This window comes from Heterocephalus glaber, unplaced genomic scaffold, assembly GCF_053883595.1.
Source record: "Heterocephalus glaber isolate CG9 unplaced genomic scaffold, H.glaber_assembly_v1.0 deba00001790, whole genome shotgun sequence".
NCBI classification, from domain to species: domain Eukaryota; kingdom Metazoa; phylum Chordata; class Mammalia; order Rodentia; family Bathyergidae; genus Heterocephalus; species Heterocephalus glaber.
Window position 1 is genome coordinate 177,902 of NW_028258473.1, and position 27,394 is coordinate 205,295.

At 36.2% G+C, this 27,394-nt stretch overlaps 1 protein-coding gene across 4 annotated transcripts in view; it reads right to left on the reverse strand.

The window, feature by feature from the left end:
• Eda (ectodysplasin A) overlaps nt 1-27,394 on the reverse strand; it is a 424,656-nt gene that overhangs the window by 88,966 nt on the left and 308,296 nt on the right. For all 4 annotated transcript variants that reach the window (XM_004871764.3, XM_004871762.3, XM_004871761.3 and 1 more), the window contains exon 2: nt 15,097-15,202. In XM_004871764.3, coding sequence (XP_004871821.1) covers nt 15,097-15,202 — 106 coding nt within the window. The remainder of the gene's footprint in view (nt 1-15,096; nt 15,203-27,394) is intronic.

Below are 27,394 nucleotides of genomic sequence, written 5' to 3' on the forward strand. Positions count from 1 at the left end.
CAAGAAAAAAATCTCTAAGATTTTGATATAAATCTGGCATTAGGAGTTTTTAAATTATGTCCTGAGCCATTTTTATTTTGGTGTATTTGGTAATTATGAGAAGTTTAAAAATAAATTGAAATGTTTTTTAGAATACATTATATAATCTTCTTTTGTTTTGTTTTTTGGTGTCAGGGATCAAACTCGGGACCTTGCAATTGCAAAGCAGGTGCCAGAACCACTGCGGTAAATCCCTGGCCCTACATTACATAATCTTTAACATGGCTTCTAGGAGAGTTGGCTTGAATACTAACACCTCAGGTTTCTAATTGCAATGCCATATATTCTTCATCTAGTACATTTACACATATTTTAACATTTTATATATCCAACATCATATAAAAGTTTCCACAGAAATGAGTTTTCTGGGTAACTAAAGCTTACTCTACAAGGACCAAATTTTGAAGTCTGACAGAAATCCATCAAGATACTAAATGCCTAACAAGGTATATAGGGAAATTTGAACCCCATACCAGTGGTGGTGAACCTATGGCACGTGGGCTTGAGTGGGCTGTTTGTATCACTGAAAGCTCTAAAAGGTTTGCTGTCATTGCCTTATACCAATGGTCTCAAATGACTTTACTTTTCAACTTATTCTGGTTTTAGAATTTTTCTAAATTTCTAGAATTTTTCTAAATTTCTAATTTTTCTATTCTTCACACTACTAAATGCACTTAGACTGTTTTCTCACATCTAGCAGATCCCTTTTGCCATTTTAATTGCTTATCAGATAGCTAAGCTCATTATATCAGTAAGTAGCATCTATCTATTTATCTATCTATCTATCTATCTATAGATAGATATATCTCAATAAGGCCAATGAGGTTGGTGCTATTCCTTTGTTATTGGGGTAGAGTGAGAGACCTCATTGGGTTGAAAATTTGTCCCTATATCACAGGATAATCTTCCCACCTTTTCAGAGTCTAGGCTGTGTTTGGGATGTTTGGAGTTGTGAAGTAAAAGACCTGTAAATAGTTGGGTATGTTGAAAATAATTATGCTTTATTTTCAAAACTCATATTCTGTATATTTCTGCATTAAGAGCAAAATCAAATATAACTAGTAAACTATCATTAACAATGATAGTTTGTGATATCCAATTTTTATTCCATAATTTTTAGTTAATTTGTGGCGGGAGTGAAATATTTAATGCAAGTTTGTAAATGCCCTACCTTAACACTCCATAGTTTTCTGTTTTAGCATGTATTATTTCTTTTGATCATCACAATCTTGGAAACGAAGCAGGATAGCTTCTTTTGTCAATTTGTCAAATATAACATTGCTAAGAAACAAGGGGGTGATATTCAGAATATATAAGGCACTCCAAAAAACTGGACAGCAAAAAAAATAACCCAATTAAAATGGATAATTAACTTAAATAGACATTTCTCAAAAGAAGACATACAAATTAGTAATAGGTGACAAATGGATGCTCCCAATATCACTAATCAGGAAAATGAGATATCAAGTGAGATATCACCTCAATCCAAAAGACAATTATAAAAAAAGACTAAAGATAACAAGTATTGGTATGGATGTGGAGAATAGGGAACCCTTGCACACAATTGGAAGTAATGTAAATTAAAACAGCCATGCTGGAAAATACTAGGGAGGCTTCTCAAAAAATTAAAACTAGAACTGACACATGATCCAGCAGTCTCATTACTGGGTAAATATGTAAAGAACATAAAACGAGTATATGGAAGAAATTATGATGTTTGAAAGTAAAAAAGAGAGGCTGGGGATTTAGCTCAGTGGCACTGTGCCTGCCTCACAAGTGCAAGGTCGTGAGTTAGATCCCAGGAACAAAAAAAAACCCCAAAACCAAAAGGAAAGTAAAAAAGATATTCTCATTCATTCCACCTATAACCTGAGAAATAAATGGATCAGCACTGTTCTTATTTTATACCTTGATACAAATGATTAACAATTGTTGAGTATCTGCTATGTGTCAGCATTGAATTGGGCATTTTACAATATCTCTAATCCTTATGCTATCTTGCCAAAGGAAATATCATTATTATCTTAATAAAATGAGAAAATTTAAACTGATAGATGTTACATGAGTCGGCCAAGTCTACAAAAGTAAAATTACTAGAGTCAGACTTTGAAATTGACTGTATGGTTTTTAATTCCATGCTCTTTCTTTAACCCAAGCTGCCTGAAAAATAAACTAAGAAAGATTTATTTATTTGTTTTTGGACAGGGTCTTACTAAATAGTCTAAGCTGGACTTGAACTTGGTGTAGTCCAAGCTGGCCTGGAACTTGGAATCCTCCTGACTCAGGCTCCCAAGTGCTGGGACAACAGATACTCACTCTCTACCTTGCCTGGCAGAAATGCTCCTTGATATCTGCTGAATTTTTTCTTTCTTGTATGTATATTTTGTCTATGCACTGGAAGATTTACTACAATAAATCTGGGCCTTGTTTTTGACAGTTTCTGGATGCTAAGGGGTGGAGAGATCAGATTAGATTCAAAATGCTAAACTGAAACTTGAAAACGAGCCTTTAGATAAAATATTTATACCACAAACATACCTTCTTTTTTTAAAATAGATTACAACATAAACTCACATTTTTAAAGAGCATTAGAGATGACTGGTAAAAATAATGTGCTATATAAGCCAACATCTTTATGATGCATGTGATAACTTTTTCTTTTGAACAATACAGAGATTTAAATGTATGACTTGAAATAGAAAATTCCAATTTTGGAAGCATGCATTTCAATCTTTAATATCTGACTATTGTAATGTAGCTTATTTTTTTAAAGAGGTGAAAAATATCTGAAATTTAAGAAGAGAATGAAATTGCTGTATTTACAATAAGTGAGGATTCTCTCAGGAGATACTGTGGAGCCATTCTGAGAAACACATTCTCCATTTTCTTTTAAAGAAATCATATTACTAAACAGATTAGGATCAAAATATAGCAAGTTAATCTTCTTGCTCTTCTGGCACAATGTGAAATAATGATGTGCTGAATTTCCTCTGTAAAGATGACACTACTAATTTTATGGAAGTAGGCAAAGCCGATGACTTATTTTGCTATAAGTAGAATAGATTTGGACAAAGTTACCTTCTTTCCAATGTGTCATGTGACACAGCACAGCAGAGGTTGGTTAGACCCCTGGCTCGCAGAATATAGAATTCAGCATGGACAGACCCTAAATAACTGACTTAATACACCACAATACCAGGTTCACTGCTGGGGATATATATTGGAAACAGTGCTAAAATACAACCGGATTCATAAACCTATAGCAAAGCATTCTTGGTACTCTACCATTTAAAAAAAAATCTCTCCTTACATTTGTGAATATGCTAATGACAAGATCTATGTCTTCAAAGTCAGCTGAGGAACCTGATCAAGAAAGAAAGTAGGATGAATTATTGTTACAAAATGACATCAAGTGTCTAAATGTGTTTTGGTACCTAGCACCAGAGATTGGTAAGTAGAAGATCAGGGAATTAATACTGCTGTCAGAGTTAAGAACCATTATACATATGTTATATCTTGTATTTAGTAACAAGGAAGAATTGTGTTGCTAGCATTCATTTCTTAAGTTGTATAGAGGGTAGATGAGAGGCATAGTAAGCTGCAGATGATTCCAAGACAATTTGTGATGAAAATGGCATTTATTAAGGACCCAAGTGTGTATTTAAAGGCCCTCTCAGGCTGTTCTGGACTCTTGTCACATTTTCTCTGCCCAACAGTTCTGCTTTCCCTCAGCACTTATTCCGAACCTTGCATGGCAAAAAGACAGCAAAACTAGCGATTGGTTAGCCTTTGAACTTACTGTTCTCTTTGTTAGAAATACACTTTACACTTCTTTTCATCAAAGTTCAATTCATTCTCAAAAATCCAACTAAAATGTTACCTCTCATTCATGCATGTGTGGCAAATCTATGCCAGCCATTCTGCATTTCTCCTCAGAGATGTACAGAATGTATTTGATTGGTGATTTTGTGGCTTCCTCCTCAATGCTCTAATTGCAATCTTAGCATTCTTCCATATTTGTACTTAGCACCTCTGTGAATTATTTCTAAGATTTTCTTATTATAAAGACTATGAGTTCCAAGAACTAAGTAACCACATTATACTCATTTTGGTGTCCCTTAGGTATAGTATAATACATGGTCTTGCACACGGTAGGTAGTTAATAAATCTCTACCTATTACACACTGTTCTCTTCTTCCTTTCACTTATATTTACTATTTTTCATTTTTTTATATGATTTAATCCTGAACCCTTCTGTCCTAACTACTCTACTAAAACTGTTCTCCTCAATAGTATCAATGACATCTTTATTATTGAATTCAATGGATGAGGTACTCTTTTCACTGGGCTTGTAAAGTTGGTAAGATGTAAATCCATAGCTGTGACATTAGCTATTTTTGCCATTTCATACATAGTACCCACCCAAAGAGTTGAGCCAATACATAGGAAAGCAGAGCTGAGAAAGTATTGATGACATCACTTAAGTCACAAGGTTAAGCCATGTTTTATGCCAGCATCAATGGGGCCTTTGCACTTAAATGAGTCAATAAATCCCACCCATCTTTTTCATTTAAAAAAAAACAACAAACCAGTTTAGGCCAGTTATCTGACATTTATAACTGAGACAGTGCTAACCTAGACAATGATCTCCATATCTGTATCTCCAACTCCGATATATTTCTTGAGCTTCAGACACATACCTCAGACTGCTAAAAGGTTTTCGTTTCTTGAATTTTGCAGAGGTACCAGAAACTCAACCTGTCTAAAGCCACATATATTTCTCTCCAGATCATTATCTTAATGAATAGTAGAGCGCCTTTCCAAAAACCTGGGTAGCTTCTTCAACTTCTCTTTTTCTCCCTTCAATCAAATCACCAGGTCCTATTAATTCCGACTACTAACTAAATGTCTACTTGTGATTCCATTGCTGACATCCTAATTTGGGCACCACTATTCCTTTTGTGTAGTGTTGTAGCAGCCTCTTGACTGCTTACTTTGTCCCAACCATGCCAAGTCTAGCACATTTTTTCTCCCCTTTTTATATGTTAAACCATCACCTGCTTATTGTAACAAGTCACACAATATTGAACTACGAAAATAACCATATAATATCTCCTATCTACCCAACTCCCTTCCACCTGAAGTAAACAGTATTTACTGTTTGGTACTTCTCCCTCTCACGGCTATTTTAAAAAATATATTAACATTTATAGAGACTGAAAATCCTTTCATTTTTAAGGAAATGGGAAATCATATTACATGCATTATTGTGAAATTTGCTTTTTAACTTTACGATAGGACATGGCTATTCCTTCAGATCTATACATAAAACTCTGACTCATCCCCTTTAATAGCTATATAATATGTAATAGTATGACTATATCAAGATTTATTTGACTATTTATTTATAGATATTAGGGTTATCCCACCTTTTGCCACTGGAAAAGTATTGTAATGAACATCCCTATAAAATATACACATGACTATATACTTATATTCTCATATTTGAAGGATTCACAAAATATATTTCAATGTTTAATTTTACTGAAGTTTAATATTCAAAACAGTTGCAATGATTTATTTTTTTCTCCAGCAACATATATACAAGCTTTTCTACCATCTCTTTAGCATAGAATGTTATATTATAAAAGTGTTGCTAATGTATTTAGGTATGAGTAATAAAGTGACATAGCATGCCCATTTCATTTACTTTTAAATTTTAATTTAATATATTTGTTCATTTTAAAATGCCAGGGTACACACAGGTTAAATAATTCAAAAGATATGAAAACATGGAAATTAAGTTAGTTTCCTCCAACTCCAGCCTCAAAAACTTGGTTTTCTTACCCAAAGCAATTACCTTTACCAGTTATACGTTTTTATGATTTATTTAATCAGTTTCTAAGTAAAGGGCATTTAAGTAATTTCCAATGCTGTACCATTACAAATAATATAACAAAGAGTATCTGTGCTGATAATTATTTCCCATGTATGAGTAATCTAGATAGAAATGGAATTGATGGATTGGATTACATGTATTTACTGTTTGAAGATATCCGCCATATAATCTATTCTTATTGATCTTGTGCTTTCCCATTGACTTTTGGATAGTTTCTAATCATCATAAAATGGATTCCAGAGCCCTGCATGATTTGACCCCTACTGGTCAGCTCATTTATTGTTACTTTCCTTTTAAATCTCTACACTCTAATGAAAAAACAACTTCTCTCAACTTCTTAAATGAGCCAAGCTCCCTTCTTACTCTAAGCTGACTGACATATATATTCTGTCTGCCAGACATACTCTTCCCTCAAATATTCATTTGACTAACTCTGTCACGTCACTGTTTATATTGTAGCTCAGATGTTACCCCCACTAGGAGATGTTCCCTGACCTCCCAAGTGTAGATGTAGAGCGAGTGCCAGGGTGCCCAATAGAATCCTGGGTTACCCCACTGTACCACTACTAGATTGTATTAAAATCATCCATTGTGAGTTTGATGAAGGGAGGGTCTAATCACTGAGTTTCTAGTGTCCAGAGCAATGATCAATAAGCAGATAGTATTTAATGAACATTTATTGAATGAATGCAAAACAAAATTTGAAAAAAGGAAACTGTAGTTATTCCTTCCTTACCTTTCAGATCAAAGACGCCCTGAAGGTCAAAGAGTAGAATTGTAAGTAAGGCAGGGTTGCATAAGTAATACATTACAGAGACAACAGGTACCTTCTACCTATACATCTACACCCGCCAATGATATTTTGAGGAGCTAAACATAAAGGAGCAGATACTTCAGCACTTAGCCAGTGGATTAAAATTCCTAGCCTTCACTTCTGGAAACCATTTTCATACTCTTAATCCTTATGGAGCCTCCTCGTGGATGCTAATGAAGAGCCTAGTTGATCATTAAACTTGAAATGGAGTGCTTAATCATTCAGATAATGATCTGATTGGTTAAAACTACCCAGCTATTATCATACTATTATACAAATCAGGAATAGTTAGAAGTAAATTATATCAGAATTGGAAGAAAAGAAACATCTATTCTAGTAGTTCAACATCTTTCTCTATCCTAATGAACCTGATGAATAGGATATATTCTCCTCAATAATAGTACCTATATCAATAAAATTTTCTCAGTGGGATGTAGAATGGTTAGAATTTCTAGGGATATCCATACTTTGAAAATATGCCTTAGATGGTTTCAAATATCTTATACCCCAGTAAGAATCACTAATCTTCATTTTTTCTTTTTGTCATATTAATTCCATTCCCTTCTTTCTTTTTCCCTACCCCTTTGCACCGTTTCTTCCTATTTCACATTACCTACTATACCTTTTAGTTCTTATTTACACTTTGTTTCTCACACTAGAAAAACTATTCGGTATTTACACATGTGTGTCCTATTTATTTCACTTAAGAGTATCGCCTCAACGTGCATCCATTTAGCTACAAATGTCTCTAGTTTCTTGTTCTTTATGGCTGAGTAATACTCCATTTTATAAAAAAGCCTCACATTTTCTTTATCCAGTCTCCAGTACAAAGTCTTTGTAGATAGGGAGGGGTGTCTTACCTTTATAGCACTATTATACTTGGGGTGGGATGTTTATATTTTACGTTACCTGATTCTATACCATTTGTTTATTTATTTACTAACTTATTTTGATCGGGTCTTGCTATGTTGTTGCCCAGCCTGGCCCCTGACTTAGCTCAAGTGATCCTCCCACATCAGCCTCCCAGTATCTGACACTACAAGTGTGTGCCACCATACATGGCTGTTCCTTATATTTTTCCCAATGAGGATATATTGTTTTTGCCATTCAAAAGCTCTCACAAATATTTTTAGGTAGTGTAAAATTTAACTTATATACCTAATTCAATTTAAGCATCAGATACTAAGGACAGGAGTTTGTTAGCTATAACAACTACACAGCCTAGCATGATGTCTTACTAGATATTCTAAAGTAGTTGGCATTCTAAAAAGCTTCTTAACCAAATGTCACTGGTGAGAGCCTGTTGAGATCATTTACTGCAGGGCTGGTTCCATCAATGAAAATACAGCTTTAAAGGGTATTTTGGAGTATGAGCAAGAAAAGACATTTTGGCTCACGTAATGTCATATTTGATGTACAGCCACTCTCCAGAGTGTTCTGCCGTGGGCACTTGAGCTACTGCAATCCATACACAGCAGGCAACCCTGGGTATTCTACATCTGAAATCAACAATCCTCTTCAGGCCCACACATGGTAAGCTTTCAAAAGCTTTGACTCTGTCTTGTGAACAGCTCTTGAAACTCCATCAGCCCTCAAAATTATTTCCATCTCTCCCATTTAATGAATGCACAGTGATGGCTCACTGAACAGCAAGAAATACAAGAACAATATTAGAATGAGGGTAAAACTTAATTCTAGCTAATGGTTGTACAGACAGAATGTCTGTTTTGATGCCATAGGGTTTTAGGTTCATCTATAGCAATTTAGTGGTAGCTATGCCCTATTTATTTTTTTAATCAATAAAAGATAGAGGACATATTTCAATCTCAAGTGTTTATTCCCTTTACTCTTTTATAATAGAAAACAATACCAGCTTTTCTGATCTGATGAAAAGAAAGCAAAATTAAAGAAGAAAACTTTCCAGGATATACTGACAAGGAGGGACACAAAATGTATGGCCAGCTAGATAGAGTGAGAGCCTGACACAGAGAAATATGAACACATAATCAATGGTGTGATTACGTAGGCCATAGTTTAAGGCTTACAGTCTTCAGTCTTGGTATGGGCTTGAATAGGATCAGTGAGAACAATCAGGCAATTTGGCTGAAAAAAAATCATTCAAGAAATTATAATGATTGTCCATGAATTAATCAATATATAAGTACTATTATATCTGGAAGACCATACTATTATGTTCATTTTCCATAGAGAACATAGTAATAGCACTTAATAATTTTTGAAGTACTTTTTTATACATTTACACTCTTAGCAATATAGCATCTGCATGGGATAAGCGAGATTTATTATCCCTCTTTTATAGATAAGGAAACTGAAGCTTAAAAAGACGTGACTTCTCAAGCTCTCATGGATGGTAAAGCAGCAAGGACATCAGGATTGGAATCCATAAATGACAACTCAATTCAGTACCTTTTCTATTATACAATGCTATACTTTTATAACCTAACTAGGAAAGAAACATGAGGAGTAAGAGGTAATGGAGAAATATTAATATTTTTATTAACTCCTGAAAATGCAGCAACAGGAAGAAAACAGATATTCTTACAATAATATTGGTAACATGTAAAACCACCTCCTTGGGAAGTCCTGATTCATGTTAACTGATTCTAACACCTCATGTCCTTCTGAATATATTCTACATTTCACTGAATACCATGGAAGAGAGAAATGACCAAGCAAGCCATCTAGAGCTGTTCTTACTTCAGAAATACAGCACAAGGTAGGACCTCAACAGGAAATCCTGACACAGATTTCTGGAACTGTGACCCTATACCCACCATGAAGTGATCATGCCTTTTATACAGAACAACAATCACTAAAAGGCTTCATGTAATTGGCACAAATACACTTAAAATATACCTGGAATAATTCTGGCCAGCTGAAGATAGTAGCCATGAATTTAAGGTATATATGCATATATATCTTAAATATTATATATACCTTATGTATTATATATATATTTCCTATCTATATCTATATCTATATATATATCAAGGAAAAGAAATTTACTTGTTTTATAAAAGCTGAAATTATAAAGTCCCAAGATTTATATTGGAGGAGAACTGAACCTGTGTTTGGGGTTCCTGCTTAGCTAGTCAATGACTTCATTTCTAAAGTAATTAGAATAATGATACTGAGATAAATCTAATTATATCTGAATGGTGGGTCAGAAAGCTGGAGACACTCTGGATATAACCATTAACTTTTTGGGGAAGGCAAGATAGGCTATGCCTATACTATCCTCTAATCAACTATATTAATATTTTAATGAAATGAGAAAAATAAGCTTCTACAGCTTGATTTATTCTTGGAGAATATATGCAAGATCCTAAGGATCATCATATTCTTTCCTTTTCCTATGTGTTAGTGAATCATTGTTAATTTTTTCCTACCACAGGAATTTCTGAAGTTCATTAAGTTTAATATCTATAGTTTTTAGGTAGTAAATCTAGATAGAAAATCTTGCTGGGCATGGTGGTACATGCCTGTAATCCCAGCATTATTGAAGCTGAGGAAGGAGGATCACCCCAAGTTCAAACTATGGACTACATAGTGAATTCAAGTCCACTCTGAACTACATAGTGAGACCCAGTCTCGAAAGAAAGAAAGAAAGAAAGAAAGAGAGAGAGAGAGAGAGAGAGAGAGAGAGAGAGAGAGAGAGAGAGAGAGAGAGAGAGAGAAAGAAAGAAAGAATCTTTGATCATTCATTTCACAATTTTTTACTATCTTCAATGTACTGGTCCTGTGTTAGGTAAAATACCAGGACCCACTTTACTTCTCTACTTTGTTTCACTCTTAACCTGTTTCCCAGAAATGTATCTGCTCCTACGTATGCTAAACTGTAATCTCGGGGTCCTTATTTGTCTCAGTCACTTTCCTTGGCACTGGGGAAGAATACCCGATACTCACACTTAAAGGAGGAAGGCTTTAATTTGACCCACAGTTTGAAAAAGTTTCAGTCCATAGTTGGGTGGTTTCAAGGCAGATCGGCATGGCAGAGGGGCACTGTAGAGGAGAGGATGTTTATGGCATGGCAGTGGAGAAGCAGTGAGTGAAGGGAGGAGCCAGGGAGGGAGATATGCCTTTCCTGGCCAGTCCCTCAGTAACTCACATCCTTCGATGAGGCTCCACCTCCGAACATCATGATTAACTATAAACTCATCACTGGTCTAGTTCACTGATGAGTATCCTACCTCCACGATCCAATCACCTTTCCCAAAGCCCCACCTATGGGACATGAAGCTTTATGGGGATATCTAGATATAAACCATGACATATCTTTGCACTCCTCATAGTACTTAAAAGACTTGTTAAATAACAATAAAATAGTTTGGAAATTGAAACAAAATCAAAGGATAGTAACAAATAAAATAAATACAAGAAACTAGAACTGATTTTTCCTGCACTCCTTTATATTAGTTTCTACTTTTGTTCTTTGAAAAATATTTTCTTCTTGAAGTTATTTATTTATTTTTGGTACCAGGGATCGAACTCAGGACCTTGCGCTTGCGAGGCAGATGCAGTGCCACTGAGCTAAATCCCCAGCCCTTGAAGTTATTTAACTTTTCGAGGTAAATCACCTTTTCTTTGAAATTTGCAAACCAAATCTAAGATGGGTAGCCAAAATTTTAATGCATAAGATTGTTTTTTTATTGTCTTGGCAGTTTTTATTTTGGCCTTAACTTATTCCACTCTGATTTGCCTATCCTTACCTAATAACTGTTCAGAATAGTTTATAGGTCTGACTCACTTCTTCAAAGAGAAGTCTTTTATTTGCATAAAAGACAATCAGCTAATTGTCTTGAGACTGTGATGAAGAGTGTAGACTTAGATATACCCACTTGGCTTTCTAACAGGCACCTCAAATTTAACAGGCATAGCTAGATTCTTGATTCTTCCTCCGTATTCCTCTGGACTATTCCTCCTATGTTTTCCCCATTTTACAAATGACAATTCCACTCGTTTAGTTCCTTAAATCCAAAACTCTGGGGTCACTCTTGGCTCTTCTATATCTTTCATCTAATAGGTATAGGAACAAAGAACAGAAGCAGGGAGATTCATTAGGAAGATGGCGAGTAATGAAGTTGCACAGGCCAGGGTAGAAGCAGTGTGGGTGATTTCCACTGAACGGATTCCTTCAAATGACCATTCCTTTAAAATCTTGCCAGAATCTGTCTACTTCAAATAATTCACTCTGCCTCCACCCTGGCCTCCCTAATGAGTCTCTCTGCTTCTGTTGTTGTTCCTGCACCTAAATTCAATATAGCAGTCAGAAAGAGTCTATTAAAGTCTAAGTCAAATCCTACCACTTTTCTGCACAAACTCCCCTAGTACTTTCCTGTCTCATGCAGAATAAAGTGAGACTCTTCATAAAGCCCCACAGAGCTCTAGATTGGATTTTACTTTCTGGCCTCTTCTCTTTCATTCACCCTCTTGCTTACTGTGATATCAGTCTTACTGTTCTTTCTGGACCATACTAAAGATTCTTCTGCCTGAGAGTTTTTATATCTTCTCTTTTTGCTTCCCTCAGAAATACACATGGCTCCAATCTGCCTTTCACTTAGGATACATCTCAAGGGTTCACTTATCACAGAGACTTTCCTCCATGACCTTATAGCATTAACCCCATCGCTATCTCACCCTCTTTCTATGCTATATTTTTCTTCACAGCATTTATCGCCATTAACCTTGTTTATTGTCTGCCTCTGCACTACAAAGTTCCTTGTGAGAACAAAAATATTTATTGAAGGTCTATAATATGCCAGGTCCTTTTCTAAGCAGTGGAGATATAAAATAAAACAATCACAAAAATCCTTATGAAATTTCTTTCCAGTATTATATAAACTGCTATATTTGCTCAGTAAATATTTGAAAAACGTATTGAACAGGTATAGCATTCATTCAGCAGACTAACACGAATGGTACAAAACAAAGAGAGACTAGACTAGCTCATCTCCTTTTAATTCATTGGGGCATTTGACACATCTGAAAAAACGGTTTCATAGTCTCCAAGGTGAGAGAAAGGCTAAAAGTAGTATAAAATCCCAGGACCCTAAAACATTACATACCCCTAACTTCAAGACACTCTTAAATTTTTTAAGGCTGCACTGAGGAATGAAAAATACCAAGACTGCATGAAAAACGTGACATTGGTACAAACTGACTAGAGTCTAGTGATTGACTAGAGTATTAGACTAAGACAGAAGTAGATTAGAAGTGCTAAAAATCAATAAGACAGGCTTTAGGCTTCACTAGCGAGAAAAACTGTTTTCTATCTAAATGGAATATTACTAGTATTAGAAATGGTGGTAGCCAGATCCAGATAAAGTTGTTTGGCAAATAAAGGAAAATTGTCTTAATAAAGAGACAACTTGGGTGGCAAAATGAAGAAATAAATCTTAAAGACATTAGACTTCCCACATGGAAAGGGAAGAAAGACCACATCCACTATAGAAGGTGGCACTGCTCTTACCACCTCCTCCTCAGCAATCACAAGTTATAAAGATTTGCTAGTATTAAAAATAGACTGAGAGAAAGAGTCAAATCTGGAAAGACTTACGTGCATCAGAGAGTGAGATGATGAGGAAAAGAAAGGTAAAACCTTCTCAGTTCCCAGATTGAACCTAGCCAAAACACTTCCAAGAAACTTTTCTGAAAAATGTCTGTTAAAGAGAAAGGCCCCACTGGCTAAGTTCTACATTCAATGACTCAATGCCACTGCCAGCTCCACTGACTATAAAACCCTACTCCATCATATTGTTCTTTCTCTCTTTTTAATTACAAGGTCATTACCCTGAGTTCTATGTTTTTCAGATTTCATCAAGTTTTACTTCTTGCCATACTGATGAAGTCCTGGCCCCATTTGTCTGTCTGTCTGTTTCTCTCTCTGTCTCTGTCTCTGTCTCTGTCTCTGTCTCTGTCTCTCTCTCTCTCTCTCTCTCTCTCTCTCTCTCACACACACACACACACACACACACACACACACACACACTTTCTCTGTTTCTTTTGCATGGTACTGGGGATTGAACCCACAGCCTTCTTTTCCATTTTCTTTTTTGAGACAGGGTCTCTCTAAGTAGCTAACTCACCCAGGCTGAGATCAAACTTGCAATCCTCCTGCCTCAGCTGCTCAGAGTACTGGGACTACAGGTGTGTGCCACCATACCTGGTTCCCATTTTTCAATAGCTCCCACCTCTACAACTGCATCCATCAACAACTCCCTCCATCACTGGCTTTTACTCACATTGACAAATGATAGCTTAAAAATCTCATTTCCATCTTTTAAAAGTCATATTGCTGTGAAACCCCCTCCAGACACATGCCATTGGCAGATGTACCCTGACAGATGCTGTCTTTGAAATCAGATACCTTTGCTGCACCCAGAGTTTTGCATTCTATAAACCTCTGTGCCAGAAGAGTAGCATTCTGTGAATTGACAGTATAATTCTGAAATAGGGTGATTCAAAGACACTAACCTGGAGGTAGCTCAACATTTTTATGTCACAAAAAATGCATTTGTACTTGATTCAAAGCTACTAGACCCATAATAGGAATGGTTACCATTGGTGGCAGGCTGAACAATCAGTCAACATAATAAACTTACATTCCAAATACCAACAATAACCAAATACTTGGCCAGATTCTTGAGTTATACAAAGATAAATGAATCCTTGCCCTCAATGAACTTATAGATCAGATCTAGATTTGGACATAGTACCAGATATCAACATTGATATGATTATCATTGACATTAACACATTATGTAAGTGTGAGCATGCCAATGCATTCTGTCAATTCTGAAAATAGGACCAAATCATCTTTGTTGCCCGAAGAGATGTGGGATAACCCCAGGAGAAAGTAGGTATCATGCAGGGTGATACAAATGCTACCATGGCTCTCAGACATATTAAGAAGAGAATGGTGTGTCTGGAGTTGGAGGATGGAAGATTCCTGTATAGTTTGTTCTATGTCAAAGGATTGATTGGTAGGTTAGAATAGAGAAATCTTCTGTGACCTTGGGAATGTAGTCAATATATAAGATGCTAAAGGGTGTTTTTCTTTTGTAATAATGAGGATTGAACCTAGGAACTAATGCATTCTATGCCAGTGCTCTACCACAGAGCTATAACCCTAGCCACGCTCACTTAATTTTTTTCTTTTTGAGACTAGGGTCTTTGTTGTCTGGGCTGGCCTTAAACTTGTGATCCTCCTGCCTCAGCCTCTTGAATAGGTGGAATTACAAGCATGGGCCACCACACCTGGCAATAAAGGATATTTCTATTGAAAGATAACTCAAGTAATAAAAGATCACCTGAGTAGGCTTACCATCTGCTCCTTCACTGCTTTTGCTTCTTTTGTTGCGGTAAACACGCCTGCTTTCCTCTTCAGAGTATGACTTTTCATTAGGGAAGAAGAAATTCAGCAAGGCCATCTGTAAAAATAATAAGTATGTGAATCACAGGTTGACCCTAGTCAGCCACAGACACCAGAAAAAAAGTACCTTTCAAAAGACAGTCTACCTTCACCATAAATTCAGTGTGGCTAAAGTGTGAGTCCTCCCTTCCACTGTAAAGTTATATCATTATTATTCCAAACAGGCATGAAATTTTGGTTAATATCTGAATATCTCATGGATAGTCCATTAGGTCACATTTGTCCATAAATTTCTAGGGTTGATAGAGCCCCACAACAAATTTGTTTTTTTTGTTTGTTTGTTTTGTTATTTTGAGACAGGGTCTCATTATATAGTTCAGGTTGGCCTTGAACTCACTATGTAGTCCAGGCTGGCCTCAAACTCAGGGTAATCCTCCTGCCTCAGCCTCCCAAGTGCTGGGGTTACAGGCGTGCGCCACCACACCTGGCTCCTGCCATAAATCTCTAACTTCCCTCACACAGTAATGATGCCTACCTAGAATGAGCCTTGAGTTTGCTGCTCTCCCATACATTTCATTATTAGATACTTGTGATTTTTGCCACCCTTATTTATGCTGTACTTCTGGCTTCTTTGAGAGTGTTCAGAATCCCATACTGAGACAATAGGTATGTCACTGCTCTTGTGAGAGTTAGTCATAACAAAGTGCACAATTAATCTCTCCCTTTCTCAAACTGCTACAAAATTTGAGGTCTAAAGACTCATTTTGATGAAATAAAAATGTTGATTACTTTTCCTATATTGTTCAATAGTCTTTAAGGAAACATTAATCCCTTTATGCCAAGTGTTCCATTTTTGGAATACCATGTAACAGTGGAAACTATGAAAATTTTTTCTCTTTAAATTGTTATTGTTTGAAGTTTTCTAGGTAACATATATGAATTTTATGCACAAAATTTCAACCTTTGGCATAAAGGAGTTATGCTTGCCTATCTTTAACTATGAAGTTGTCATACAATGATATATCTGAATAAAATATGAGTTTTTAATGGGAAAAAAAGAAGCAAGATATATCATGTGCAGGTACAAATTCCCTATGATGAATGTTATCATTATGTATATCTAAAATGTACCAATGAATGTTTTGCTTCAAAGAAAAAGATAAAAGACTCATTTTCATATTTGGTCCTCTGCTGTCTCATAATCATTGCTCATAATAATACAGTATGTTTCCTGTATGAGTGGGTCTGGTTTCATTAATGATAATTATAGTGAATCATAGCTGAATTGAATCATAGTCTTTCAGCATGAGTGCTTCCTTGATGTGAAAAGATGTGCTTGAGGTGAACAGCAGGCAGTTGGCGTTAGAGCAATTCTAATTCCAACTCTACCACTTACTATCTGTGCAAACTTGGGGACAAGTTACTTAAGTTTTAATTTACTCATCTGAAAACAGGGATAATAATAGTACTTTCCTCATAAAACAGTTGTAGGGTTAGCACAGTAGCCAGCGTATAACACATGCTCAATAAATGTCAGCTATTACTAATAAGAATTTATTTTCAAAATGGACTGCTTAATTTTGAATTTATAAAAGAAGAAATGAATCTGCATTTTCATTCCAAGGTTAGTTCAAAAAATAACAATCCCAGAGTCTTCAAGGCTGTTTCATCTCTTATTAGTTGGGAAAAAATAACTTAGACCCAAAAAAGCCCTAACATGCCATAGGAACTTTCTTCACAACCCTGTGATTTATTCACGGTTTATATGGGACAATTACAACTAATACCCTTAAGGAGCAGGATTAGTAACTTGCAAAATACATTATCTATTAAACATTGAATTAATAAATCAATGTATAGGCAATCTCTAACTTAACAATAGGATTACATTTTAAACTTATTTAGGTTGAACCATATGAAACGGCCACATTTGTAGGTCAAAATTGCTTGAATATCAGCAATTTCATGATTCAACAAGCAGTATCTTTGAGTCACTTGATTGTATGTAAAATGCATTTTCCCATAGAAACAACATACTAAATTCTGGCTAGGCCCATAGAAAGTTAGTTAACCCACATATCAATAAGATGTATACTAATTGTAGTATAAAACCAAAGTGCTATTTGTGATGAAATCTAAATTATTTGCAACTCTGTAAGTCATATTGAATAGAAGAATTTTCTTGGTAATTTTGGGTGATGAACCTTACCGCAGCCATTTTGGATAGAAATTAATCTTAATTCAGGGCTTAATGAATATGTAAAAGACTATTTGCCTGTACACGAAATGGGCCATGTCCACTATAATTTTGTGATTTTTATTATGACAACTATATTACAGAGTAATATATGCTTTGCTAGAAAAGAACTTAAGATTATATAGGAGCAAGAGGGGAAGCACCTAATACAGAGTGGAAGAAGATGAGGCTTGTTGGAGGAAGTGCTTTGTGTAAATACTGAAGGATTTCAAATATTTAGAGATTAATGGGAACTGGAAATGGAATTCTAGAAAAAAATGATTATTATGGTTAAAGATTTACAGGAAATAAAATTCAGGAGAGACTAGCAGTTCTTGGAACTACAAGTAGCTTAGAATAAGTGGCAGGGCATGAATCAAACATTGTTAAATATGTACTGGAATTAGATCATGTTAAGGAATGTTTCGGAGTTTGGACTTGATCCTAGAGCAAGGGATCCTCTAAATGTTTTCTTTGCCCTAAATGTTTGTACCTTATGAAAATTTGAGATATAATTTACATAATATAATGCATACATTTTAAGCATACAATGAGACTTCACAAATGCATTTACCTTTGTAACTACCACCAAAATCTAGATATAAAACATTTCCATAACCCAGAATTTTTCCTTATGCCCCTTCCAAACATTTTATAGTATACTCTTCCCCAAGGCAACCACTATTATAATTTCTATCAACAGGTTTTCCCCATTCTAGACTAGGGTCATACAATATTTTTCATACGTTTAAAAAGAATGATTTTTAACATAATGTCCACAAGACTTGTTTTTACTGTTGCTTATCAATCCATTTCTTTGACTTGCAAACTAGTATTTTATTGTACGGCTCTATCACTTCTTTTTAAGTATATTCACCTATTGATAGTCATGTGAGTTATTTCCAGCTTAGAGTTATCATGAATAAAGCTGATATGAACATTCACATAAAAGTGTTTGAACATGTTTTCACTAAAACACCTATGATTCCAACCTCTGGGTTATATATTGTGATAGGAGATAGGGCATGTCTTTGACTGGCTGGGAAGGGAGGTGTGGTGGGATCCCAGAATCTATGCAGAACTGCCTCTTCAGACCGTGTTTGCAGAAATTCCTGTGGGTTCCTGTGAGGTGTGGATGGAACAAAAGGACACAGAAGCCATGAAGAGCTTGCTACTGTGGCTTTTCCTCATAGTATTCCACCCTGTATCCCGTAGAGTGTATCTTTTTTTTTTTATTTTGATTTTTTCCCCCCTTCTTTTGCTCGGCCCAGGTTTGCTCTGCAGAGCATTTCTCCTTTACCCTTCAATTTTCAAATAAACTTGGTCATTGTTTTTGGCTAGTTTCTTGTTTCTTTCAATTCTTTCTTTGAATCAAGAAGAACCTGGAAACCAATTCCAGAAGAACACACAAGCACACCAAAACTTGGTTTATTTGGAAGGCTATTTATAGAAAGAGCTACTCTGTAACAACTTTTGTTATAAGAAAGTGCAAACTGTTTTCCAGAGAGATTGTACCACTTCACATGCCAACTAGCAATGGATGAGAGTCCCACTGCTCTGAATCTTCACCAAGACTTGCTATTGTCAGCATTTTTAACTTTAGCCCTTTGGTTTCTGTGAATTAGTGGTCATTTACCCGCCTCCAACATCTTTTCTGGTCCCTTCAAATTAGCTAATTACAATCTACTGAAAACTTGATATCTAGTTATACCTAATTAGACTCATGTATAAACAGAGTAAACAGGCAGTGACTATAGTTTTGAAAGACTTTTCCAACAAGCAAGAGAATATTCTCTGGTGGTTTAAAGGTCCTTTGTTTACTACTTAATCCTGGCTACAATCTGGACACTGAATTTGTCATATAATGCAGTTCTACATGAGTATGTTACTGCAGTACGATGTAATTCCTAGAGAAAAGGATACTTGATCCTCTACTGTCCCATAATTAAAAAACACAAATAGAGAAACTAACCAGAGTTCCCTTTATATTCTTTGTGTTCTCTCATGAGGGCACTTCTATGGGAGGCCAGGCAGGGGCTCTTTTACCTTCTTATGGCAAGAGGTGGCAGTAGGGGAAGGTCCTCACACATGAACTATTTCAAAGTGTCTCATGAAAGGCTGGGAGAACTCAAGCTCCCAGAAGAGGGCTAAGGGAGAAACTTCTGCAGGGGCAGAAACAACTCCAGCATCCATGAGCAGTAGGAAATAGCTCCAAGTCCCTCACAAGAGAGGAGGCTTTTGTTAGGTACAGTATATTTGTAAGTCAAGTGTTCATTAGAAAATGACTGCCTATATTTGAACATTTTCTATTTTTTCAATAAAAATTAGAAGAAAACACAAAACAGTGGTTCAAATGAAAGAGATTTTATATTTATACTGCCTTTGAGTTTCAGTTGGAGATACGTAGGGAAACTGTCCTTTCTATAGCATATTGGTAAAAATAAAAATCAATGGCAACTCATACAAGAAATCTGGAATTCTAGCTTTAGTTTTGAATTCATTAGCATGGCCTCCAGAGGCAAGTAGCAGAATATGAACAAAATAGCCCTCTCTTTTAGAATACTGCCTTCCTAATGAAAAAGGGAGGAGGCATCAGGAATGTTTGCCATAGCCAGGCATTTTGCTCAAGGGAGAAAAATCTAATTCTTTACACTTTATTAAATAATTACACCCTTGTTTCCTATGGTAAAATTACATGGTAAACAGCACCTGCAGATTATAAGGATATCAGCTGGAAACAATTCATTAACAGTGAGACATGAGGGATACAGGCCTTATTGCCACTGACTCTTCAGATACTGTGGATCCCTGACTTACAAACTTGATAGGTTCCTGAGGGTTGGTTGTAACTCAAGTTGATTGTAAGTCAGTACAGGTGAGATGTGGATGTTTACCTGGGTACATGCTATAAATAGCAAGAGGCAGATTAATCTTACATTAACCTAATTAACCAAAATTGTTCATATGTCAGGCTGGTCGTAACTTGAAGGTCCACTGTATTACTACAAACACATTTTTTTTCTAATAGCTAAACCCACAACATTATTGGGTACTTTTTTTGCATGACACAGAATTAATTTAATTCATTTTCTATTTCATGGCTAATACTTGATTGCACTGGATGATTCATAGGAAATGACTCACAAACCTCTTGAGGGAAAGGGCCACACTTTATCCCTTTTTGTATATCTTGTGTTTAGCCACTGGGCCTGGCACACAGAAAGGCCTTAATAAATATCTATCTCTTAAAAGAATATGGTCCATTTGTGCTGCTATAACAAAGTATCTGAGACTGAGTAATTTACAAAACACAGCAATTTATCTTCTTATACTTCTGGTGGTTGGGAAGTCCAAAATCAAGGTGCGGGCAGGTTTGGTTCTCTGTGAGGGTTACTGACAGCTTCCAAGGCGGTGTCTTGTTGGTGCACCCTCTGGAGTGAAGGAATACTGTGTCCTCACATGGAGGAGGGCAGAAAGAAAGATTTGGGCTGAATGCTAAATGGAGCTTCTGATATGAAGGCCTTAATCCCATCTGCAAGGGAGTACCCCAATAGCCTAATTGCTTCTTGAAGGCAACACCTGTTAATGCCATCTTACTGTCAACACCTGACTTTTAGAGGTGGCACATTTAAACCATAGCAAGACTATCCTCAATCCATGTATTAAAGTCAGGATTTTATTTGACCTTAATAGGTCCTACGTTTTGGAGATAACCATGAAGAGTTAGGCTAGCAGTAATGGCAAAACTTTTAGAACTTTCAATGATAACAAATAACCCTCTGCAATGGGCAGGCCATAGGTTCATGACCACTGGCCTACAAACTAAATATACTACTGGTAAGAATCAAATCAACTGGTGCCTAAGAGTTAGAAACCATGTACATCATAGGTCAGTGGTTTTCAAGCTTTGGTGTGCATCAGAATCGCTAAGCACGAGAATGAAAATACAGAATCCCAGGCCTTCTCTTCCCTAAATTTAGATTGAGTAGGCCTGAGGTCTGACTCTAGCATGGATTTTCAACTTCCTTACTAGGGGTTTCTGATGCAGGTAAGTCCTTGAATCACACTTTGAGAATCTGGTGTATTGTTTATCCTTCAATCAGGGCATTACCTGACTGAAAAGGCTTGCCTTCTTTTTCCTGCTACAATAGGGTTTCTGCATAGCTAGTGTTTTTCTCCCTTCTTTCTGTCATTCTTAGAGTTATTATGTTTATAGAAATTGATAGTTAATCTATCATGACAGGCTTCTATCATAGCAGGCTTCCTAAAATAAGCAAATTGCATTTTTAAACAAGTTTTTCTTTAAAAATCTAGTTTTTCTTATTGCAGCCACTGCTATCACCACCACCATTCAAAAACAACTGGGGCTTTCCAATAAATTGAAAGCATGTACTGTGTTCTCTGAAATGTTCAACAAACTTTCCAAGGGATTCCATAATAGCTAGCTATGAGCTTCTTACTACAAAAGAGTAGTGTTGCCCTACCTAGCTTGATGAATGTCATTGATATAAAATAAATACAAAAGGTGGCGATGAACATACTTTTAATCTTAAGAACTTCTAATTTGGGCTGGGGATGAAACTAGGTATAGTGCTTGCCTAGCATGGGTAGAGCCCTAGGGTTTATCCCTAAACGGGAGGGGAGTGAGTGAGTAGGAAACAACTAATTTAGTATACTCTATTAAAAAACGGTGTGGAGAGGGTCTTTCAGGGCATTGTCTTCAAAACAAACACTGAATACTTGCCATATAGAGTGATGAATTAAACACTATCTTTAACATGTATACACAATATGCAAATAATACTGAGTTTCTTTGTAGTGCAATGACAATGCTACATAACAGGAGATAGTAAGGTTTCAAATGCAGTGACAGGAAGGGAAGCACAGTATGCCGCAGTTATGGAGCAGAATATACAAGTTCCTTGAAAAAAGCAAATAAAAACATTCAACACTGATCATACTATCTAATGGGAGCTGCCACTGGTCGGATGGGGATGGGGGTGGAAGCAAGCAGCCCAAATACAAAATGCAATTAGCACCTTGGACATCCCTGATGTAAGTATCAGGGCCTGCCATCCTCTGGTGTAGGTAAATTGGAAGATGACTAAAATTGTATAGTAAAGCTAAACCTAGAAGCTAAAAACAACCAACCTTTTTCATCACATACAATGCTGAAGGCAGTCACTGAATCCTACTTAAAAATAGGCAGTTGGATTTAAAAATAACTCTTGGGCCGGGAATTTAGCTCAGTGCTGCCACCGCCTGCCTCGCAAGCACTAGGTCCAGAGTTCGATCCCCGGTTAAACCAACAACAATAACAAAAAACAAAACAAAGCAAAACAAAACAAAAAAACTGTTTAGCAGTGTAAATGATGGAAAGGAGATATTAAAAAAATACAAAAGCAGCATCTTTCTTTGGAAGTATTACCATACCATAGTGTGGCATCATTGTGAAATTGTACTATCGACAATTTTTACCTAAAGCTTTGGCTCTTCTTACCTCCCATTTGTAGGCTACACAAATCACATAACATTAGCCAAATAATGCCACATAATCTTAGTTTTTCTTCTCCTTATGAGTAGTAAGCTCTTCAACAGGAGGTTTATTTGTGGGTTCAGAATGGGTGTGGATTTATCCTCTGGATGAGAGTGAAATCTGTTTAAAATGCATATTAAGGAGAAAAGTGAGCTATAATAATGACATAACTGGTAATGCAAAGGGGAGAAATGGATCCCTCCTCCAACTTGTGGTCTTCTAGGTTCAGCTCTATTCCTAACACCCGAAATGCAGCTGGAAAAATAATGGTTTGCTGAATTGACTGTCATCAGTGGAAAATGCAAATTGTGTCCAGCTTTTGTATGACTTTGAAATTCGCAACTGCCACATATGTCATATTTATCTCATTGATCTGTTCTATTGTTAGAGTCAGAGTCATGATTATTGTAAAATAGCAAAAGAGATGCTCAACATTAGCTGGTCTACCAGGATTAAAGCCAATGTTTATTACTGATGGGTGGGTATAGATGCAACAACAGAAAGATATGAAACAGTCTTTGGTATGGTGCACTTTATGGAATAACCACACCATGGGTAGCATAAGAAATACTCTAAAAGATGCACTCCAGGATAGCTTCAAATAAAATGATATAGCTGTGTCCTGCTAGGGAAAGCAGCAGCACAGACCAGCTTGGAATGCAACAATGTAGAATTTGAAAACTCTTTTTCAACCAAGTCTATCAGCTAACCACAAGTTGAACACAGAAATAGAGACAATGAAATGATCTACAAATAACAGCAGGAGCCACATGTTAAAAAACAGTTTGTATGTCATATAGAATGGACTTTTGGTTGAAGATTTAGTTTTGCTTCCCTGGAGTATGGCTGAAATCAATAGTGACATCTTTGAATAAGAGAAAGGGCAGCAATATATTCTGGATGTCACTGCCTTCCATTGGAGGTATCAGTTTATGTAATATGAAATTCTTCATATTTCTAAGGTGAAAGGCCCATCAGGCATGGTGGTGCCTGTCTGTAATCCCAGCAACTGTGAGGCTGGGGCAGGAGGATTGCTGCAATTTCAAGGCCAGGCTGGGTTACATAGTGAGTTCAAGGGCAGCCTGAACTACAAAGCGAAACACTGACTCCAAAAAACCTAAATACATACATACAATAAAGTGAAAGGCCCTGGCATGGAAGGACAAAAACATTCCATTTGTAATACACAGAAATTACTAAACCCTATCATTTGTGAATAGAATCAGATTATAAATTAGTTAAACTCTGGACTCTGAAAACAATAGTTCAAGTATATGCTCTTAATGAGGAATTCTTAAAAGACTCTTGAAAGTTTTCAAAACAGTGTTGCAGTTTGCCTTTATAAAGCTGGACAAATGTAAGCCAGAGTATCATTATGACCAAATTGAAGATGCTTATATAATACACTTAGTTTCGTGTCAACAGTATTTTACAAAATTTCTATTCTCTTATGGAGACCTAAAGCACAAAATTTACCTCTAATCCATATTTGACCACAATAGTCAAGATGAAGTATGGAGGAGGGATAAAACCAAGGTAGCTAGTAAACAAAGAGTGGCAATAGTTAGAACTTAAGGGAGGCAGACAGCATATAAGAAGCAAGTAAGAAATAGATGATTTGATTCTGAGAAGGAAAGGTGTTCCAAATATTGAAGAAAAATTAAGTAGTAGAGAGGATTTTAGGGAAAAAATGAATTATACAAGGGTAATCAAAATATATGGTGAATGTTTAAATTTTTAAAATTTATTACAATAAAAGACTGCCATTAATCCCCCTCAAAATAATCTCCAAATGTTCCCACTCACTTTGAATACACTTATTCCCTAGTTGTTGCCACTTTCTGAAGCAGTTCTGGAAGTACTCTCTCCTGTTTTTAAGAGATGTGATTAAAAATTACAGTGAATACCACTGCCCAGTGCCATTTAGCATCAAGGCAGGGTTGTAAAAACATTAAAGACTGTCTTCGTCTACCTATTCACCAGATCTGGTAGTGAACGAATTCCAGCTTTTCCCTCAAGTCAAAATGACCATGAAAATTAAACATTTTGAAATTGATTCAGGGCACTCAGTCACAAAAGCATAACTAAAGATCATGTATATTTTATTGTAATAAAATTTTAAATTCTGCATATTTTTGATCAAAGTTCATTCAATTTAAATTGATAATGAAAAAAGTTGTAGAGTATAAACTGTTATAATTTGGGGTCAGATAATGAAAGACAAGCTAGAAGCAATATTCCAGACAGACTCATGGGAAGGCTGTATGACCAAGAAATAAGTATAGATATGTGGCCAGTGCAAAATTCATTCAAGACTACCCACAGGAATGTTAGAATACAAAGTGAATCTCAGAAACCCGTAGATAAGTTCAAAGGGAAAGGTGAGCCATCAAAGGATGGAAGAATCTAAGAGACAGATATCTTAAAGGCAGGCAGGTTAATCAAAAGTGATATATAATAGAAGGAAACCTGGAGATTGAAAAAAATAGTAAAGGGCCTGGGACACAAGTCCAGGTTTTAAATACTATAAAACCAGAATTATCAATGGTATAAAAGGACTGGAAATAAAAATTTTGCAGCTTGAAAGACCATTTCACTGTGAGATTACACAAATGCAAAGTGGCAATCATTCCTCAGTTAACTTGGCTTTTAATGCCTCTTGTGTTCAAGTATGGTGAGAGATTCCCTTGAGGTAAATATCAAATAACTGGCTTTGTGACAAAATGGAAGGCCAATACAGATTCACCGCCTGTAAAATTGAGAGAATTTTTTTTTTTTTTGCAAACTGGCTGTTAGATGAGAACCTAGTAGAAGTGTGTTTCTATGGAGATATTATTTTCTTAGAAGGAAATTCCTGACTCTTGTTAAGGACCATGACAGCGAGAGAAAAAAGCCTCATGCTATGTATAGTTTCAAAAATCTTTTCATAGTATTACAACCAAGCTACTCACTCAAAAAACAAATTAGGATAAAATATAAACAAACAGCACAGCAAAATAAACTATTCACTAGAGTCAATTTATGTACATCCGTTGTTTGATTGTTTTATTAGGGATTAAATTAATCTTTCCATTGAACAATGAAGAATTAGATTTCATTGCTATCTACCACTAAGTTCTGTCAGAAAGATTAAACCCTAACATATTATCTAATTTCTAGTAATAAATATTTTTATTAATGAAAAAAAGTAGATAGAATACCAACTGATAATGATGGACAGAGAAAGTGACAGAGGAAACTTACAACTTGGGAGAATGCTGGTCTGTCTTGTAGGACCACAGAGAAATTTGAAAATGGAAAATACCAAGTAAGGTTGAGGGTGGGAATGAAATATGAGAAATCAATAGGAAATCTATATATTGAATAATCTTCTCCTGCCCTTGTGTATAGGACCCCTAGCATTCCTTTGAGAAAAAAATCAGGAAATTTTTCATGTGAAGAGATTGAATAATTTATATAAGAATTGAGGTAGCTAGTATGGGAGTTAGTCACCAAGAGGAAAGGTCTCTATATTCTGGAATTTAGAAGTTGCCCAACATTATGACTCCATGTACATGGGTGTGCTTATTGATTCCTGGACCTAATATTTAGAGTAGACAACAATTTTGCTTAATTTCCTAGACATATTATGAAATTTCAGAAAGTCAAATATAAGGGATCAAGATGTCACAGTAGAGAATGACAGTGAAGTGCAGCCTGTCTGGGACCAAGAATCAAGACACAGAGAAGACAACAACTTCATGAAGAGAAGGAAAAAGGTGTATCTCTGAAATTGGGGAGGGGGGCGCTTACAGTAATACTGGAAACTATGGAGCAGATGGAGAGATAGATCATAGCACAGAGAAAGGAATGAGGCAGTCTGGAAGGCGCACTCCAGCTCTGAGGGTGGAGAACCTGTCTGCATTGATGCAGGGTAAACCTAGAGAGGGACAGTGGCTCCAGGGAGAGACAGCAGTACAGATGCAAAGAAAAGGCCACCACTATTATAAAACTGCAAAAACAGCATGGTATTTTACTCTGAAAGTGACTCCCTTCACCAGTCAGGCTAGAGTTGGAGAATAAATCCAGTGCAGCATCTACCGTATTTGAGAGTGTTTAACCAGGAGCCATTTTGGGAAGGTATGCATTGGTTGGATAGAGCTGTAGAGCAATTGAGGAGTAGCTATATCGTATGATTTCAATGTCAGTCTGCCACAGTGACTGAGTGGGAGATGGCCACAGGAGACAGTGGCAGAGAAAGCACAAATTGGACATAGACTTTCTGATAAGTTTAACCCAAGACAAGGAGGGATGCAGGGGTCCTGCCCTCCATACAGATGTGTGTGGTTTCCAGAGGAGGCTGGATCTAAAAGTGCTGGAATTAAATCCTGAAGACTGTTTGACACAGATATCACCACCTTGCTCCGCTGTCTACAGCAGCACAGAACTCAGTGGTTTGTTTGCTTTCCCCATCTATCCATGTGAGCAAGCATAGAGCT